General features: G+C 37.0%; 1 protein-coding gene across 15 annotated transcripts in view; it reads left to right on the top strand.

Annotated features, from left to right (window-relative positions):
• The window catches only part of RAPGEF6 (Rap guanine nucleotide exchange factor 6), a 197,088-nt gene that overhangs the window by 152,403 nt on the left and 26,735 nt on the right, over positions 1-17,950 (top strand). For all 15 annotated transcript variants that reach the window (XM_035727570.1, XM_035727566.1, XM_035727571.1 and 12 more), the window contains 4 exons: positions 300-540; positions 2,732-3,115; positions 11,328-11,539; positions 16,438-16,561. In XM_035727570.1, the coding sequence (XP_035583463.1) occupies positions 300-540; positions 2,732-3,115; positions 11,328-11,539; positions 16,438-16,561 (961 nt within the window). The remainder of the gene's footprint in view (positions 1-299; positions 541-2,731; positions 3,116-11,327; positions 11,540-16,437; positions 16,562-17,950) is intronic.

Below are 17,950 nucleotides of genomic sequence, written 5' to 3'. Positions count from 1 at the left end.
TATACTGTGGCTTCCAAATCATAATGTTTATCTTTTTGTGTTTGTTTTTCTATGAACATGTATTAGTATTTTGTCACCTGGAAAAGTAGATGCATTCATTTATCAATAAATGCAACAGTGATTTCTATTAACCTCCTGAAATAGACGGGTATATATCATTGTCCACACTTGATCTTAGCCAAAAGGCCGAGAAGCGATTGGTATATATCATTGTCCAGAGGGATCTTTTTGTTCTAAATTGCTTTTTGAAGAGTTGAATTGTCTTGAAAATAACAAGGCACACTTTTGTTTTTATATAGATATTCCTGATCAAGTTATAAGAGTTTTCAAAGCAGATCAACAAAGTTGCTACATTATCATCAGTAAAGACACTACAGCTAAAGAAGTTGTTTGTCATGCTGTTCATGAATTTGGTTTGACGGGTGCGTCTGACACATATTCTCTCTGTGAAGTTTCTGTTACTCCTGAGGGTGTCATAAAACAGAGAAGACTTCCAGACCAATTCTCCAAATTAGCTGATAGAATTCAGCTCAATGGAAGGTAAATGTGCTTATTAATGAATGTACTTAATTCTAGATTTTTTTATGGTATAATTAACCTGCAACAATGTATTAGTTTCAGGTGTACAGCATGTTTGATAGTTCTGTTACTCCATGCTCAGCATGAAAACTGTAGTCACCATACAGTGTTATTACAGTATTATTGACTGTATTTCCTGTGCTGTAGTTTTCATCTCCAAGAGTTATTATATAACTGAAAGTTTTTATACCCCTTAGGACCCTTTATCTAGATGTGTTTTTGAAAATTGTGTGTAAAAACATATATTAAGTAGAAACATCATGTCTTAGGGTCACTGAATTTTCTCTAAAATTAAAGCAGGATTTCTCTTTTTTTTCAGCTTTATCTCTGTAATTATGTAAATGGAATCTCAGAGTGTTAGCACTCACAAGGACTACCTGAAAGTGGGAGAAGGAAAGGGAAGACATTTTACTAAAATATTTTAGCCCTCCTGCTAAACAAATTCTTAGAACCACTGGTGTAGTCCAATCCATTTTTTAGAGAGGAAACCAAATGATACATATCTTTATATGTATCTGAGTATGTATGTGTTAAATTACAAATTTGTTTTTAGTATGACTAAAATGTACTCTGGGCAAAAGAGGGCGTAATTTTTACAGTTTTTTTCTAAGCATTTTTCCTACTGTGAATATGCAAGAATGTTTTTAAAAAATTTTTTAAATGTGCTTTGAATATTATTGATCAACTAGAAGATTTTTTCTATAGTACATTTGTTAACTCTGGTGATTTTCTCTGAGAATAACATGTTCTTTTTAGTGAGCCTAAATTCATATATAGAGTTAAGATCCTTAGAAACCTTAAAATGTGGGTGCCTGGGTGGCTCAGTTGGTTAAGCGACTGCCTTCGGCTCAGGTCATGATCCTGGAGTCCTGGGATCGAGTCCTGTATCAGGCTCTCTGCTCAGCAGGGAGTCTGCTTCTCCCTCTGACCCTCCCCCCTCTCATGCTCTCTCTCTCTCATTCTCTCTCAAATAAATAAATAAAATCTTAAAAAAAAAAACCTTGAAATGACTACTCCTCATGGTTACTGGTAAGAGAGAATGAATTAACTCTGCGTTGCTATTTAGCTATACATAGTGCTTAAGAGCATAGACCCCAGAGCCAGAGTGCTCAGCAGTCTGGGTGAGTCCCAGCTCTCGCTGTGTGACCAGAGTGAGTTCTTTGGTTTCTCTCTGTTTGACTTTTCTCTTTAAAAAAATGGGGATGATAATAATAGAACCTACCACATAGGAATGTTGTAAGAATGAATGAGTTAGCCCACCCTATAAGTGTTAGATATAATTTTATTAACTAGTGTAATGGGTCTCAACACATTTATAGTGTTCTTTTAGGCATGTGAACAGTATGTACACAGAAGAAAACAAGGTATAGTTGCTTGATAATCAAAAATAGATGGACACAAACTTCGGCTGGGATCAAGTTGTATATTAGAAAAAAATGAACTGAAAGCCACAGAGGACAAACATGTTACCTTTTTTGTCCCCAGCACCAGCCCTATACAAGATATTTCCCAGCTGCGAAACTTGTCCTTAACTTTTAAATGTTAAAGAATTGTTGGTGTAAAAATAAGAAAATGAAGGTCTCTTTTATGGTTGCTGATCAGTGCCATTTGCTGGAATGAAGTTTTGTATTTAACAAGGGAGAACCCATTAGTGGAGAGGTTTTTCCTCTCCTTTACCGGTTTTATTCTTCTTTGCTTCTCTTGGGAATTCATAAATGAAGAAAATGAGTGTAAGAACAACTTCTGAATAGAAGTGTAAATAGTCTTGATTCAGATGTTCATGCTGTCCATAAACAAATACTGATACAATATCTACTATGCATCACCTTCCTTCCTGTAAGCCTCTTAGAGCCTTTATCCTCAAGAACACACACAGTTGTTGACTCATTATGTGAGTAGTTTAATAAAATGTTTAAGTTCACAGCATTATCAACATTATTTTTACTCTTTAAAGTAATAGATGTAAAATGGTGGAATAACAGGATAACTTCTTTAAAGCCTTTCATTTACAATGTTAATTTTCCATTTCAACTTTAAATGAATATTATGTTTTTGACAAAATGTTATTAACCATATAATGACATTTTGACAACGGTCATAAAGTGCTCTTTAAAATGTGAAATGACTTATAAAAACAATTTCTTTCTTTTAGGTATTATTTAAAAAATAACATGGAAACAGAAACCTTATGTTCAGATGAAGATGCTCAAGAACTAGTTAAGGAAAGCCAACTCTCCATGCTGCAGCTCAGTACCATTGAGGTGGCCACTCAGCTGTCAATGAGGGACTTTGATTTGTTTCGTAATATTGAGCCTACTGAATACATTGATGACCTTTTTAAGTTAGATTCCAAAACAGGAAATACTCATTTAAAAGAGTTTGAGGACATTGTTAACCAGGAAACATTCTGGGTTGCCTCAGAGATTTTAACTGAATCGAATCAGCTGAAACGAATGAAGATTATTAAGCATTTTATTAAAATTGCACTTCATTGTCGAGAATGTAAGAACTTCAATTCCATGTTTGCAATAATAAGGTAAGTTTATATAAATATTTGTGTATAGTTTAGACATGAAGCTGATTTTTTGCGTAGGTGTTAAGTGACTAGAAAAAAAGTCCAATTAATAGACTTTTAAAGTATTGTTAGATTTAATATATTTTCCATTCTGGTGATAGTGGCTTCTTCACTTTCTGTTTCTGCCATCTTTCATTTAAACGTTTCTTTTGCTGAATAGGGTTGATTGCCTTCCCATTTTTCTTCCTTTCTCCCCCTTTAATGGATTATACCCTCTTTGGATGTATGGCCAACAGGTGGTTTTTATCATCAGACTTCTATACTGTGCATCACTGTGATTTGGCACTGAAAAATCACAGTCTGGTATCAGTGCTCCAACCTGAAATTGCTATTTTGAAACAATAGCAACAACAACAAATAATAATAATAATAATGGCAGCCATTTGGTGAGTACTGATTTGTTTAACCGACACTGCACGAGGTATCGCTGGATGTGTTGTTGCTCAAGCACAATAGGCTGTAGAATTAGAATTATAAAAATTCACAGTCTATAAGTCCAGGAAGTGTGGGTGGTTACATGTCCTGGGACTCTTCCTTCCCCCCACTCACTATGATTGGCTAGATTGGCTAACCTAGGTAATGTATTTTCTGATCCTCCCCTAGTATAGTGCTGATCAGTAAAGGGATTCCTCTTAAAGGAAGTCTAATTTTAAAGGTGGAGGGTAGTTGTAGTTTTGTCCATTTATAAGACCACTTGTATATATAGCAGCATAATTACATCTTAATCCCATCTATGTATGCCCCCCACAGAATTTAATTACGACTTGTTCTAGACTCACATGAGGTAGAATTGGAATCTTTATAATCATAAATCTGTCATGGTAATAAGAAACTCCTTTATGAAGGTAACTAGTGGGTGCACTTGAAATAGACGCTTTAGAAGGAGTTCTTGTTTGTGTGGTTTTTGTTTGTTTGATTTTAGGAGTATTGAACAGAGATGAGCATTAACCTTTAGAACAGCTGCACCTGTGTCTGAGTCCTGACTCTCCAGTGTAGTAGCAGTGTGTCAGTAGAAAATTGAAGACCTTTTTCTTTCATCTATAAAATGTAGGAATCACGCCACCTACTTCACTGTTTTTAACAGCTGAGTCTAGAACAAGGGAACAAAGATGCCATTGATAAACACTTGGAAGGCTAGAAATTGAAACTGTAGGAAGGATAAAGTTAGAGGATTTGAAAGTTACAGGCTCAGTTTTGGAGTAGTCTGTGAAAAAAAACCTGATTGACGAGATCTTTGTGTAAAAAGAGAGTGTAAAAAATAAATGGTAGAGGTTTAAGAGCCATAACCAGCGACCATCCTGAGTATAGGGGTAAAGAAGAGAGTCAAGCCAAAGAGGGGACAAATAAAAGATATAATAGAACAGCACAGTTACAATTGTGTCATTAAAGCCAAGGAAAGTGATTTGAAAGAAGGGAATATGGGTATCTGATTAAAGGTTTGTTTTGGTTTATTTATTTATCTTAAAAAAATTTATTTGAGAGAGAGCTCAGAAGCAGGGGGGGAGGGGTAGAGGGAGAAGCAGACTCCCCACCAAGCAAGAAAACCTGATGTGGGACTCGATCCCAGGACCCTGGGATCATGACCCAAGCCGAAGGCAGACGCTTAACAGACTGAGCCACCCAGGTGCCCCAGGTTTGTTTTGTTTTAAAGAACATTTTATTATACACATTACACATATTCAGTAGTTCCTGTAAAATTAATTGCTTTGTTTTCTCATATTTTGAAGTATATCAAAGACTGTAACTACATATAAAGTTATATATAACTTTACATATAACATACTTTACAGCAGAGGTGACAAAAGTGAATCAGTCAGTTCTGCCTGGAATTAGGTAGTAATATTTATTTGAGTTATTTTTCTTAGTCTAGCTAAAGGTTTGTCAATTTTGTTAATCATTTCGAAAAACCACTTCTCAGTTTCATCTTTTTTATTTTTCTGGCCTCTATTTGATACCTTTCTGCTCTGATCTTTGTTATTTCCTTCCTTTTCCTAACTTTGGGCTGAGTTTCTTCTTTTGCTAGTTCTTTGATGTGAAAAGCTGGGTAATTTCTCTTAATAAAGAAAATTATTACTAAAATTCTGTCTTGGAAATAGTTTTTGCAGCATCCCATAGGTTTTGTTATGTTGTGTATCCATTTTCGTTTGTGAGAGATAGTTTTTTCCCTTTTGATTTTTTTTTTTTGACCCATTGGTTGTTCAAGGAGTGTTGTTTAATTTCTATTTGTAGATTTTCCCATTTCCTCTTGTTACTTCCTAGTTTCACACCAGTGTGGTCAGAAAAAAATACTTGACATGATTTCAGTCTTACATTTTCCAAGACTTTTGTGGTTTATTTTATAATCTCTCCTGGAGAATGTTTCATTTATGCTTGAGAAGAGTGTGTATTCTGCTAATGGGGAAAGGACTGTCATGTATATATTTCTTAGGACCATTTGGTCTAAAGTATGGTTCAAGTCCATTTATTGATTTTCTGTCTAGGTAATTTATCCATTGCTGAAAGTAGTGTATTGCAGTCCCCTACTGATGCATTGTTGTCTGTTTCTTCAGCTCTGTTACTGTTTGCTTAATATGGTTATGTGCTGAAATGTTGGGCACATGTATATTCATGATTTTTATGTTTTCTTGATGAGTTGACCCTTTATCATTATATAACGACCTCCTTTGTCTTTTGTTACCATTTTTGGCTTAAAGTGCATTTTGTCTGATATAAATCTAGCTTCCCCTACTCTCTCCTGGTTTCTGTTTGCATGGATTATTTTTTCCATCCTTTCACTTTGAGCTTATATGTGTCCTTTAAGCTGAAGTGAGTCTTCTGTAGGCAGCATGTAGTTGGGTCTTGTTTTTTAATTCATCCACCTATTCTGTGCCTTTTGATGGGAGAAGACAATCCATTTACATTTAGACTGGTTATTTGTAAGAACTTTTATTACTGCCCCATTCCTGGTTTCTGGCTGTTTTTTAGTTCCCTTGTTTCATTTTTACTTTCTTGTGTTTTTGTGAATTGATGGTCATCTGTGCTGAAATGCTCTGATTCCCTTTTCTTTGTATTTTGTGAGTCTACTGTAGGTATTTGCTTTGAGGTTACCATGAGCCTTACATGAAACGTAACTATTTCATGCTGATACCAATTTTAGTTACATGCAAAACTCTACCCTTTTACTCCCTGCCTTTTATGTTTTCAGGGTCAGAATTTGTCTTTTTATATTGTGTATTCCTTAACAAATGATAGTAGCTGTTGTCATTTTGTTGTCCTTTAAGCTTTTATTCTCTGGTTAAGTGGTTAAGGCACCATCATACTATACTATTGACAGTTATCTGAATTTGGGGTGCCTGGGTGGCTCAGTCGGTTAAGCGTCTGCCTTCAGCTCATGTCTTGATCCCAGGGTCCTGGGATAGAGCTGCACGTCAGGCTCCCTGCTTAGCGGGGAGTCTCTTTCTCCCTCTCCCTCTGCCGCTCCCCCACCTTGTGCTCTCTCTCTCTCTCTGTGTCAAATAAATTAATAAATTTTTTAAAAAGTTATCTGAATTTAACTATGTATTTAACTTTATCACGATGTGTATTTTTATATGTTTTCTTTCTTTAATATCATTTCATTTCAGTTCAAAGAACTCCTTTGAGTGTTTCTTGTAAGCCAGGTGTAATGGTGATAAATTCCCTCAGCTTTTGTTTTCCTGGAAGGTCCTTCATTTCTTCATTTCTCAGGATAACTGCCGAATAGTGTCCTTCGTTGACAATTTTTTTCTTTCAGCATTTTGAATATATCATTCTGCTCTCTCCTGGCCTGTAAGTTTTCTGCCAAGAAAATCTGCTGACAGCCTAATGGATGTTCTTTTGTGGGTTTTCATCTTTTTTTTCTTTTGCTGCCTTTAGAATTTTCTTTGTCTTTAATTTTTGACAGTTTTATTAACAGTAAGTCTTGGAGAAAGTTGTTTTGAATTGAAGTAATGGGGTTAATCAGTTAGCTTCATAAACTTCAATGTCCAGATCTCTTTCTAGGCTTGGAAAGTTCTCAGCCATATTTCTTTAAATAGGCTTTCTGCCTCCTTCTGTGTCTCTTCCCCTTGTGGAATTCCAGTAGTTCGGATATTTGGGGTTTTTGGTGCTTCCATGGACCATATAGCTTCTTTCACTCCTGTTCATTCCACCCCCTCCCCCCCCGCCAAACTGGGTTACTTCAAAGTTCCTATTCTTTCTCTCACTGATTCTCTGTTCTTTCATCTACTCTGATGTTGATGGTCTCTGTGACATTTTATTTTATTTTGTTCATTGAAATCTTTAGTTCCAAAATATCCGTAAGGTTCTTTTTTGTGATTTCTGTATCTTTGTTGAATTTCTCATTTTGATCATGTATCATTTTCCTGTTTTCATTGAATTATCTTTCTGAATTTTCTTGTAGCTCATTGAATTTCATTAAAACAGCTATTTTGAATTCTTTATCAGGTAAATTGTAGATCTCCATGTCTTCAGGTTTGGTCACTAGAGGATTATTGTGAACTTTGGTGATGTCATGGTTCCCTGATTTGTTTTTGTTTTTGTTTTTCTCATTTGAAGTAGCAGTCACCCTCTTCCAGTTTTTACTAGCAGTCTTTAGAGTGAGTGGGGCAGGGGCGGGGGGAGAAACTTTAGCAGTCTTGCTATCTAAGACTTTCTTGGATATTGCATGGATAAACCTGCTCCATGCTTTTTTTTTTTTTTTTTAAGATTTTATTTGACACAGAAAGTGTGTGCACACAAGCAGGGGGAGCTGCCAGCAGAGGCAGAGGGAGAAGCAAGCTCCCTGCCCCACACAGGGCTCGACCCCAGGACCCTGGGATCATGACCTGAGCCAAAGGCAGACGCTTAACAGACTGAGCCACCCAGGCGCCCCTCCCTCTTGTGAGAGGATTCTAAAGCTTATCTTCTCTGTATCCTCCAATATACTGTCATCTGCTGATGGATCTCTTCTGTTTTCCTGAAGGTGGTGCTACAGTTCAAGTTTGTGGTTTCTCCTTTGCCCACAGACTCTATCCATTTTCTGTGTTCCTTCTTTACCAGAGCTTGTTCTCAGGACCTTGGACAAGGAGCCAGCAGCAGAGTGGAAGAGGGATGTGGGGGTATGCGTTGGGTGCATGGTGCAGTGCAGGTGCCAGTGGGTCATTTGGGGGTATCTTCAGGTGAGAGATGAGATGTTCCCTGTGGCTCCTGGTCTGACTCCTGTTGGAGTCCAGAAGCAGTCAGCAGGATCTGCATTCCTTTAATGTCCTCCAGGAATCTTACATGCTACTCTCCAGTTCTGCTCCCTCTCCCCTGTCATGGAGCTTCCACTTTAATGGATGTTCTGGATCTGAATGATACAAGAGTGAAGTTAGTGTCTTTGATAGCATCCTACACAATTAGGGAAACCAGGCATGTACTTACCAGTTCTTCTCCCCTGTAGGAGAAATCACCAGCTGTCTAGTTTAGCTTTCAACTGTGCTGCCTTTGGGGAGACGTGATGCCAGCAAAATCAAACTGTTTACCTATTTAAGTGCATCCAAACCCTATTTTGTTGTCCTTTTGTTTTGTTTTGTTTTACTCCAACTGAGTGCTAGAACTTTTCTTCTGGAAATCTGGACTTCGCAAATGCTCTCTTTTCTTTAGGTGACTAAGTCCTTGTTCTGCAGGCATTCCCAGATCACAGTCAATAGGGGTAAGAACCACTTCACAGTCTCCTGTAGGTTCCAGAACCAGTACCGAAGTTATCTGCCTAGACCCAATATACTTAGAGGCAAGGCTTTTCTCCCCCCCATGCCCCTTGGCATATGGTGTTGGGTCCCACAGCTTCCACAGAGGCATTGTTGTTCATGGATAGATGCCAGATTTGTGTTGTTGGGATGGGGGGGTGAGTAAAACGAGATGTCTTGGGCTGCCATGATGCCAACATCACTCTAATCAAATCTTGGTTGAAATTTGTCATCTAGTCATTTCATGAAGAAGGTCTTGTGGAAATTCTCTTTGCTGAATATATTCAAAATGTCTGTTTTTGTCTGGGAACTTCAGTGACACTTTAGCTTTAAAATTCTTGTCTCATGGGTTATTTCTTGGTAACTTCCTAGACATTGGCTCCATAACTAGCATTTTATGTAGCTGCAAGTTTCTGAGATTATTCCCCATACCCTGTCTTTGTCTCTGAAGTCATTGACCTTTATATCTGTGTTTCTACATCTCTTCAGTTCTATATCTAGCTCTCTAGAACTGTGGTGCCTATTCACTCTGTAGATTGATTTGTTTCTGTAGTTTTCTCAAGTTCTACCTCTGAATAGTTTTTCAGTTCTATTGTTTTTCCTTCTTCAAGGATACCAGTTATTGAACTTTTTTTATCTCCTTTGTCTTTCATATCCATTATTTTCTCTCTAATCCTTTTTAGCTCTATCCATTTCCGTTGACTGCTTTTGTTAATCCTCCCCTCGACATCACTTGCACCAGGTTGTAGCAGTGTCTTTTTCTTTTTTTTCTTTTGTAGGTTCCAAGGTAGCCTTCATTTCTGTGTTGGTTTTGTATTCCATTTCTTTTCTGAACTTTACTAGTTAAGTTCTTTTTATCAACTTCTCTTACCGTATTTTCCTTAAGCTCTTTATATCACTCCATTAAGCTCTTTATTTATATTACTAATTCATTTGAAATCATGGCTAGGTCATTAATTAGTCCCAGTTTTTATTTGATTGGTGGCAGCATTTTTCTTTGTGTTCTTCGTTTTTCCTTGTAGCAGCTTATTATAGATTCTGTGTTTATTTTTTTCTTTTTGAATGACATGAGTTTTCCTGTACCAAGTATTTGCAGGAGGTTCATTTGAGAAAGGATCTAGGGCATTATTCCAGGCTAGCAGGAATTGAGCTTGAATGTGAATTGTTTACCCCTTATTTCTTTCCACCACATGGAGATTGGCAGTTTTAGTGCTGCGTACCGCTCAGAGTTTCTACCTTCTATCGGGTCTGTTAAACTGCTTCTCATCAAGATATTGTATCACCCTGTGTACTTTCTCTGGCACTCCTTGGTAAAGAACATGGTCCAGCCCCTGCCTAATTCTCTCAGCCTGTAGATTGCTTTGTTATTTCAAATAGGGGTTTGGTGTCCTTGCCTTCAGGGTGAGTTGCCTGCTTTGGAGAACTTGACCAGCTTTCGTTGAGACTTTCAGCTACAGACATTCTTTTCCAGCATTTGCCATTCTCCTATTTGACCTTGACTATTTTGGGGCAACCTTTTAATGTGTTTAGGAGTTACATATATCTCTTAGTTGAACTGGAGGTGAAATTTGTATTTCTGTTACTCATTTGGTCATTTGGGATGATTTCTGAGAGGCAAAGGGAACAAAGATATCTTGACTTCACACCTTAAAATCAGAAGTCAAGAGAACATTTTAAGTACAATGGTGTCCCTAAAAGTCAGGTGGCTAAGTATAAAAGAAGGATTAACTGGTAAGAAAATTGAGGCATTATATATGCACTACTCATTTGGCAGCCTACCTGGGGGGGTGGGTGGTAGAATAGACAAAAAAGGATAGGGAGGAGCTGCAGCCTAATGGGCATGTATGTTTTTCAAGCTCAGCTATTTGAGTTTAAAATCCTGTAGAAAGAAGACAGTGAATATATGGAGGCCTTGGGGGAACAGGATTAGAACCTAGAGATAGGGAAGTATTTGAATCAGGGATATGAAAAATCAAAATCTCAGGAAGAGAAGTCTGCCTCAGCCCTAGAACTTGCCTCAATTATTACAGCATTTGTGTTCGGCATTACTTAAACCTCTTTCAAATAGATAATGTCTCCATAAAGTTATTTCTAAGTACAACAAACAAAAACATTGTGATATTTGAAGGGTTTTTTTTTATTTACATTAAATGTCTCTTTTATGGAAATACTATGTTTGTCTCATACATGCAAGCTGTAAAAGGCTACAGGTATACAGGCAAGTAATATATATATATATATATATATATATATATAGTTCTCTGAAAGCAGTTTTCCTTATTGTCAGATCAAAGAGTCCCTTTTATTTTTTTTTTTTCATGGTTCTGCTCTGTTCGTTTCAACACATTAAAAATCTGTCCCTACTTATTTTAGTTTTATTATAGGAATTTGGTGTATACGCTTTGTTGCCCTGAGTCTTCTCTCTCTTCCAAGTCCGTTATTAATGTTTTTATTCTCATCTTTGGCAGTGGCTTGAACCTGGCATCTGTAGCACGACTCAGAGGTACTTGGGAAAAATTACCAAGCAAGTATGAGAAACACCTCCAAGATCTACAAGACCTTTTTGATCCATCTAGAAACATGGCAAAATATAGAAATATTCTTAGTAGTCAAAGCATGCAGCCTCCAATTATTCCACTCTTCCCTGTTGTCAAGAAAGATATGACATTTCTACATGAAGGTATTTAAAAGTTATTTGAAAATTAGCATGTTTAGCTTCAACTATTTTGACAGAATTCTGATTTATTATATTTAATATATTGTTCAGCCTTTTATGTCACTAAAGCTTTACCTAATTATAAATGCAGCAACTTTTATAATTCAAAACCCACATTATTGACAAAAACAAATTTAGGTGTTTACCCTGTGCATTCAAACATAGATTTCACTTACACCCAGATCAGACTGTTTGATCATATTTGTTATCTTGTTTAGTAACATTTTTCCTTCCAACTTTATTTTTAAATTAATAACTCACAGAAAACTGCCTAAAACCAGTGAAAAATGAATTATGGTAGAGCAAACACCCACGTAACCAACACCCTGGCCGAAACCAAAATGCCCCTTCCTAATTACCACCCTCATTCTCTTCCCCGAAAGTAATGACTGTCCTGACTCCTAATACTGGGGTTTAGTTTTATCTGTTGTTGAATGGAATTACAGAGTGTATGTCTTGGTTTGGTTTTGGTTTTTGACTTACATTAGTCAACATTAGATTTGTGAGATTTTTTCCATGTTTTTGACTATAGCTGCACTTGACTTTCAAAACTAGTGTTCTCTTACTTGAATGCAGTACAGTGGATTTTTCCATTGTCCTGATAAGTATTCGATAGTTTTCCACTGTTCACCTATTATGAATAATGCTGCCTTGAGTATTCATATCATTCAAGGTGGCATTTATGGATCTGATACTCATATAATCAACTTTAGAAAAGAGTTGGCATTATGTACGTAAGTGCAACACTGCCAGTGTTATTAGAGCTCATTGTTCCTCATCAACACCTGGTAAATTCAGTCTTCTTATTTTTACCCAGTTCAGTAGTGGTGTGGTTTAATTTGCATTTCCCTAATTACTAATGAGATTGAGCACCCTTTTATATATTTACGTGGGTTTTTTTGCTCAATTATCAGTTCAGGTTTCTTGTGTACTCTCTTTATCAGGTTGTCTGTTTTGTTTAATATATTTTTAAGTATTTCTTATAAATCCTGGGTATAATATGACTTACCTTTTGAGTCTCTTAAGGTTATCTTTTGATGAACAGCACATTCTTAGCTTTAAAAGCCTAATTTAGTGATCTTTTACCATGTTTTATCTACAATCTTCCTGAATTAATTTTTGTGTGTGGTATTCTAGTAAAGTAACTTACTATATACTGTTTTACTATTTTTCTCATGTTACACTGGGCATTATAATTGGTATTAGGTTAATATTCATCAGTACTTTTCGGTGTATCGGACAATGCAAAGAACTTAGATTATTTAAATTCCATTTATTCATATCCCAGTTTATATGCAGTTGTTGTCATGCCTTGAACTCCCATATGATACTATCATCTAGTAAGGTCAGTATTTAGATGATGTTGTTACTGTTCTTATTCCTTTCTGCATTTCAACGCTTCCATGTGGTTGGGGTTTTTTTTCTTGCTAGAACACTATTATTTACTTAAGTGCCAGTCTGCTGCTGATGAAATATCTTAATTTCGTTTATCTCAAAATGTCTTTACTTTATATTCATTTTTTTTTTTAAAGATTTTATTTATTTGACAGAGACAGCGAGAGAGGGAACACAAGCAGGGGGGGTGGGAGAGGGAGAAGCAGGCTTCCTGCCGAGCAGGGAGCCCGATGCGGGGCTCGATCCCAGGACCCTGGGATCATGACCTGAGCCGAAGGCAGACGCTTAACAACTGAGCCACCCAGGCGCCACTTCATATTCATTTTTAAGGCATAATTTTGGTTGGCATTTGTCTTCTTTGAACATTTTAAGAGACTATTCCATTGTGTCCTGGCTTTCATTGTTGATATTGAGACATCAGTTGTCAGTCTTACTTGCTGTGCCAGTGACTGTATTTTGCGCTTTTCCCAAAAGCTGCCTTATAATTTTCTCTTTGTCTCTTTTTTCCTCTAGTTTGGCTATGGTGTAACTAGGTGTGGCATTTTGGGTTTTGATTGTTTTAATCCTGATTTGTTTGTAAGATGTCTTGAAAACTGTGTTTTGATATTTTTCATGAGTTCTGAAAATTCTCATTCATTTTATCTTCAAATTTTTTACCTTTCCTCTTCGAACCTCTACTGTAGGGATTTTAATTTCACCTTTGTTAGACCTGATGACTTCCTCGTGTTGTCTCATACCCTCTTTTCTCTGTTTCTCACCTTTTTGTCTTACCAGGCTTCATTCTGGATATTTTCTTCCAATTTATCAGTTCTTTCTTCAACTATGTGTTTTTTACTATTAAATACATCAGTGAGTTCCTACTTCCAGTTCTTGTGTTATGTGAGTTTTTTTTTTTTTCCCCCTTTTTGGTCAGGTTTATAATTTACATTTTTTTTTATCTTTATTATGTTCTCTGCCAAAGTTCGCAGTGTTTTCTGTATCTTTGCACATATTCAACTTGGTTATTTTAAAGTCTGTGTCTAGTAACTCCATCTTTTGTGGGTCCCTTTCTGTTGTCTTTTTCTCCACCTGCATTTAATTTATGTTGTCTCTTCTCCTGATAGCCCTGGTTATTTTTGGTCAGATGTATGTTGTGTAGAAAAAATTACAGAAATAATCTGAGATTTCGGATGATGTCCCATTCCTCCAGAGAAATTAAAGCTTGTTTTTGCCAGACAGATAGGCGTGCTAGCAATCCACAATCACCTTAATCCATTTTCACATCTTGAGATAATTTAACACTGAACTTGTATCCTAGTCACATTTAGTTCATCCTTAATCCCAGAATAGCCCTTCAGGATCCCAATCCAAAACATTGGCGGTTTACCAGGACTTAAGTTATTTTCTTCTAACCTCATAAAATCAGGGTGGTACTACTTAGTTTTTTAGGCTCATCATCTGCCTTTTCTGAATCAATAATGCCCCTAGGATCAAGCACTGGGAAATAGTAAACCTTCCCCAGATCTTCATTCCTCTTCTGAATCTTCACTGCCTCAATAGCTTTTTGATGCCCTAAAATAACTGCTTTTCTGTTTTTGCTCAAATTTTCTAATTATTCTCAGCAGAAGGGTTGTTGTAATTACCTAATCTTACTGCCCCCTCTTTCATTATCACTCCTTTTTCATAAGGAAATACTATGGTAGACTTTAAATATATTTTTCTGACTTGCTCCCTCAAAACAGGTTTATGTGACTTGAAAGTATTTTTGGTGATTATTTTGTTTCCACTTCACATGTTGAAGCCCTGAACAACTCATATATCTTCAATGTATAGGTTCTGTTTTCTATGAGGAGGGAGAACGTGCTGTGTTTCAGACCCAGTAGGTTCTCAAACTTGTCTTTAGGGACTTGGGAGTTCCACAGAGGCATCTCAGGGGCTACCACAGTAGATAAGTGCGGTCACACTAACTATTCAAGGCAGGCATGAAAAAGAAACACTACTATAGACAATCACATACGTTTTTTTGCCTTGTAGTCTGAACTTAGCCATCAGATGGGCTAAGTTTGGTTTCATACCTGCTCTCTTCAAAGAAAAGTAGACCATTTTGAAAGTGTGTGAATTTTTCCTCAGAGTCCAATTATCAGAATAGAAATAAAAATTATGGAACTTTTAGGCAAGCAAATTTGTGTCGGTTGATGAAAGTAAGAATTGTAAATTCACATTTTGGAAAAAGAAGGTGAATGGCAGGCTAGAAAGTATTTCCTCTGTAAGCCAGCCACCTCTTAATTTTAACTAATATTTGTGATTCGGGAAAACATATTTACTCTTCCTTAATCCCTCCACTAGAACTGTCCCTTTTTTAAAGAAGAGTCATAAGTTTTCAGGGGATATCTTTTACTTGTTAAATGTTGACAACTCATTTAACAATTTTTAAAAGTATTTTAAGTCAAAGAAAACTTACTGTATTAATTAAGCCCATAGGTCACTCTTTATGACCCCTGGCTAAAACCTAAGTTTTCAGGTGCTATACCCTGCTACCTGAAAGGGCAGATGCAGGTACCTGCCTGAGAGTGAGCTGAGCATCTACAGAGAAGATTTAAGGAGGTGCACATTTTACAGGTGTGCCTGTAATAACACCTTGAAATTGGTTTCAGAAGCTATGTAGCTTATTCGTAATCATTGCTCCCATTGGAATAGAATTCCTTCCAGTAGCTCATTACCTGAGAGCAGAGTTGAATCGTATATATATGCTTCTTTTTTTTTTTTTTAAGATTTTATTTATTTATTTGACAGAGAGAGATAGGGAGAGTAGGAACACAAGCAGGGGGAGTGGGAGAGGGAGAAGCAGGCCTCCCACCAAGCAGGGAGCCCGATACGGGGTTCAACTCCAGGACCCTGGGATCATGACCTGAGCCGAAGGCAGACGCCCAATGACTGAGCCACCCAGGTGCCCCTGTATATACGCTTCTTAAAAATAGAAGTGGCGGGGCACCTGGGTGGCTCAGTCGGTTGATGGTCCGACTCTTGATTTCAGCTCAGGTCATGATCTTAAGGTTGTGGGATCCAGCCCCGAGTCAGGCTCAGTGCTGGGCATGGAGCCTGCTTGAGATTCTCTCTCTCCCTCTGCCCCTTCCACTCCCCCACCCTTAAAACAAAACAAAAAACAAAACGGAAGTGGCAGTTTGATAAAGAAGGTTCTTTTTTTTTTTTTTAAAGATTTATTTGACAGAGACACAGCGAGAGAGGGAACACAAGCAGAGGGAGTGGGAGAGGGAGAAGCAGGCTTCCTGCTGAGCAGGGAGCCTGATGCGGGGCTCGATCCCAGGATCCTGGGATCATGACCTGAGCCGAAGGCAGATGCTTAATGACTGAGCCACCCAGGCGCCCCGATAAGGTTCTGATTTGTGCTCCCAAGAAAAACTTGACTTCTGCTACCTTTATATAGGTATTTTAATGTTGAGAACCAAAGAATTGCTTTTATTTCATAGGGAATGACTCCAAAGTAGATGGTTTAGTGAATTTTGAGAAGCTAAGAATGATTGCCAAGGAAATCCGGCAAGTTGTTCGAATGACTTCTGCTAACATGGACCCAGCTATGATGTTTCGACAGAGGTATGGCATTGAAGTGTGTAAAAGTGTTAGAGTGGCATCAAGTGATACAGCAAAAATATTTATCATTTATTAACCATCTCCCATTTGTTATACACTGTATGACATGCTTTACACAGGTCAGTCACAAGTTATCATTTGTCGTGGTACCCCTTAAAGGTAGGTGGTGTGGGGTTTCCTTTTACATTTGAAAAAAACTGATGCTCAGAGCATTTAGGTAACTTGACCAGTATTATGTACTTTGCTGAGATTTGAACCCTGGTTCTGTATTACTTTTTTGAGTATGTGGATAATTCTGTATTGTTATTGTTACATTCAATAACTAATAGAAGAAAATTGCTGACCCTTACTGAAGTTATCACAGAGGATGGATGCTTTTATCTGGTTTTCAACCTAATTTGTAAAGTATTAGTCTGCACATGTCTTTTATTTTTACTGAATATTTTTAAGTTCTATTTCTCTTTAAGTCATACTTTATTCTTTTAAAATATATTCTTTTCCTCAAGCCATAGTACTACTGTTTATTTAAGTACTTTAACAGAATTTAGAAAGCACAAATTTAAGCATGTTCCATCATTAATAGAAATGGAAGATGTTATTTGTATTCCATATTCACTTCTAAGAATGCTTTTTTTAAAATTTATTTTTAATAAAGTCTTTCTCAGACTATATAAAACTTACAGAAAGCATGTTGTCAGGCTGTTCTCAGTAATTTTTATAATTTTCAGGGTAAATAGATACTGGGGTTTTAATCTAGGTGACTTATTTTCTTCCAGGCCTATGTGTATAGCTTCAGTACATAAGACTTTTCAAAATGAAATATCAACAAAGGCAGGCATATCTCTTTTGGCTTAAAAAAAATGGTCTATGAAGGAAATAAAAACACTTGTTTCTTTAAAAATCAGAGGTGGAGTTTTTGTAACTAAAGAATCAGTGTGTGTTTGGGTAGGTTTTTTGTTTTGTCTTATTTCAATTACTGTTGAAGGAGTCTGTTTTTGTAAGGAATTGATCCAGTGGTTGCTGTAGTGTAGAGATCTTCAGAGTACGGCCGGAGGGTTGTGTCACCTGTCCTCTTCAGTAGCCATCCCACTCTGCCCTTAAGAAACACTACCTGTAATGAGATACATTGTTGCTCAACAATTTGGAAGCAGAAAACAGTTAAGAACCAGGGACCAAAGCAAACCTGGAGGAGGGTTTGTTGTTTGTTTGTTTCTTTAAGTTTTTGCTTTTGTTGCATGTTTCTGTCCAGTGGTCCCACCGCTCCCTGTTGTCTTATGTGGACCTCCATTTTTATGTTAGCAGCCTTGTTCCTGAGACATAATGAATTTGTGCCCCTACCAGACCAGTAAATAATTAGTACCAGCTGTGCTTCAAAAAAGAGCAAAGGAGGAA

The sequence above is a fragment of the Zalophus californianus genome, chromosome 5 (genome assembly GCF_009762305.2).
Source record: "Zalophus californianus isolate mZalCal1 chromosome 5, mZalCal1.pri.v2, whole genome shotgun sequence".
NCBI lineage: Eukaryota > Metazoa > Chordata > Mammalia > Carnivora > Otariidae > Zalophus > Zalophus californianus.
The sequence above is the reverse complement of the archived record's forward strand: the minus strand, read 5'-3'. Positions and strand labels throughout refer to the sequence as shown.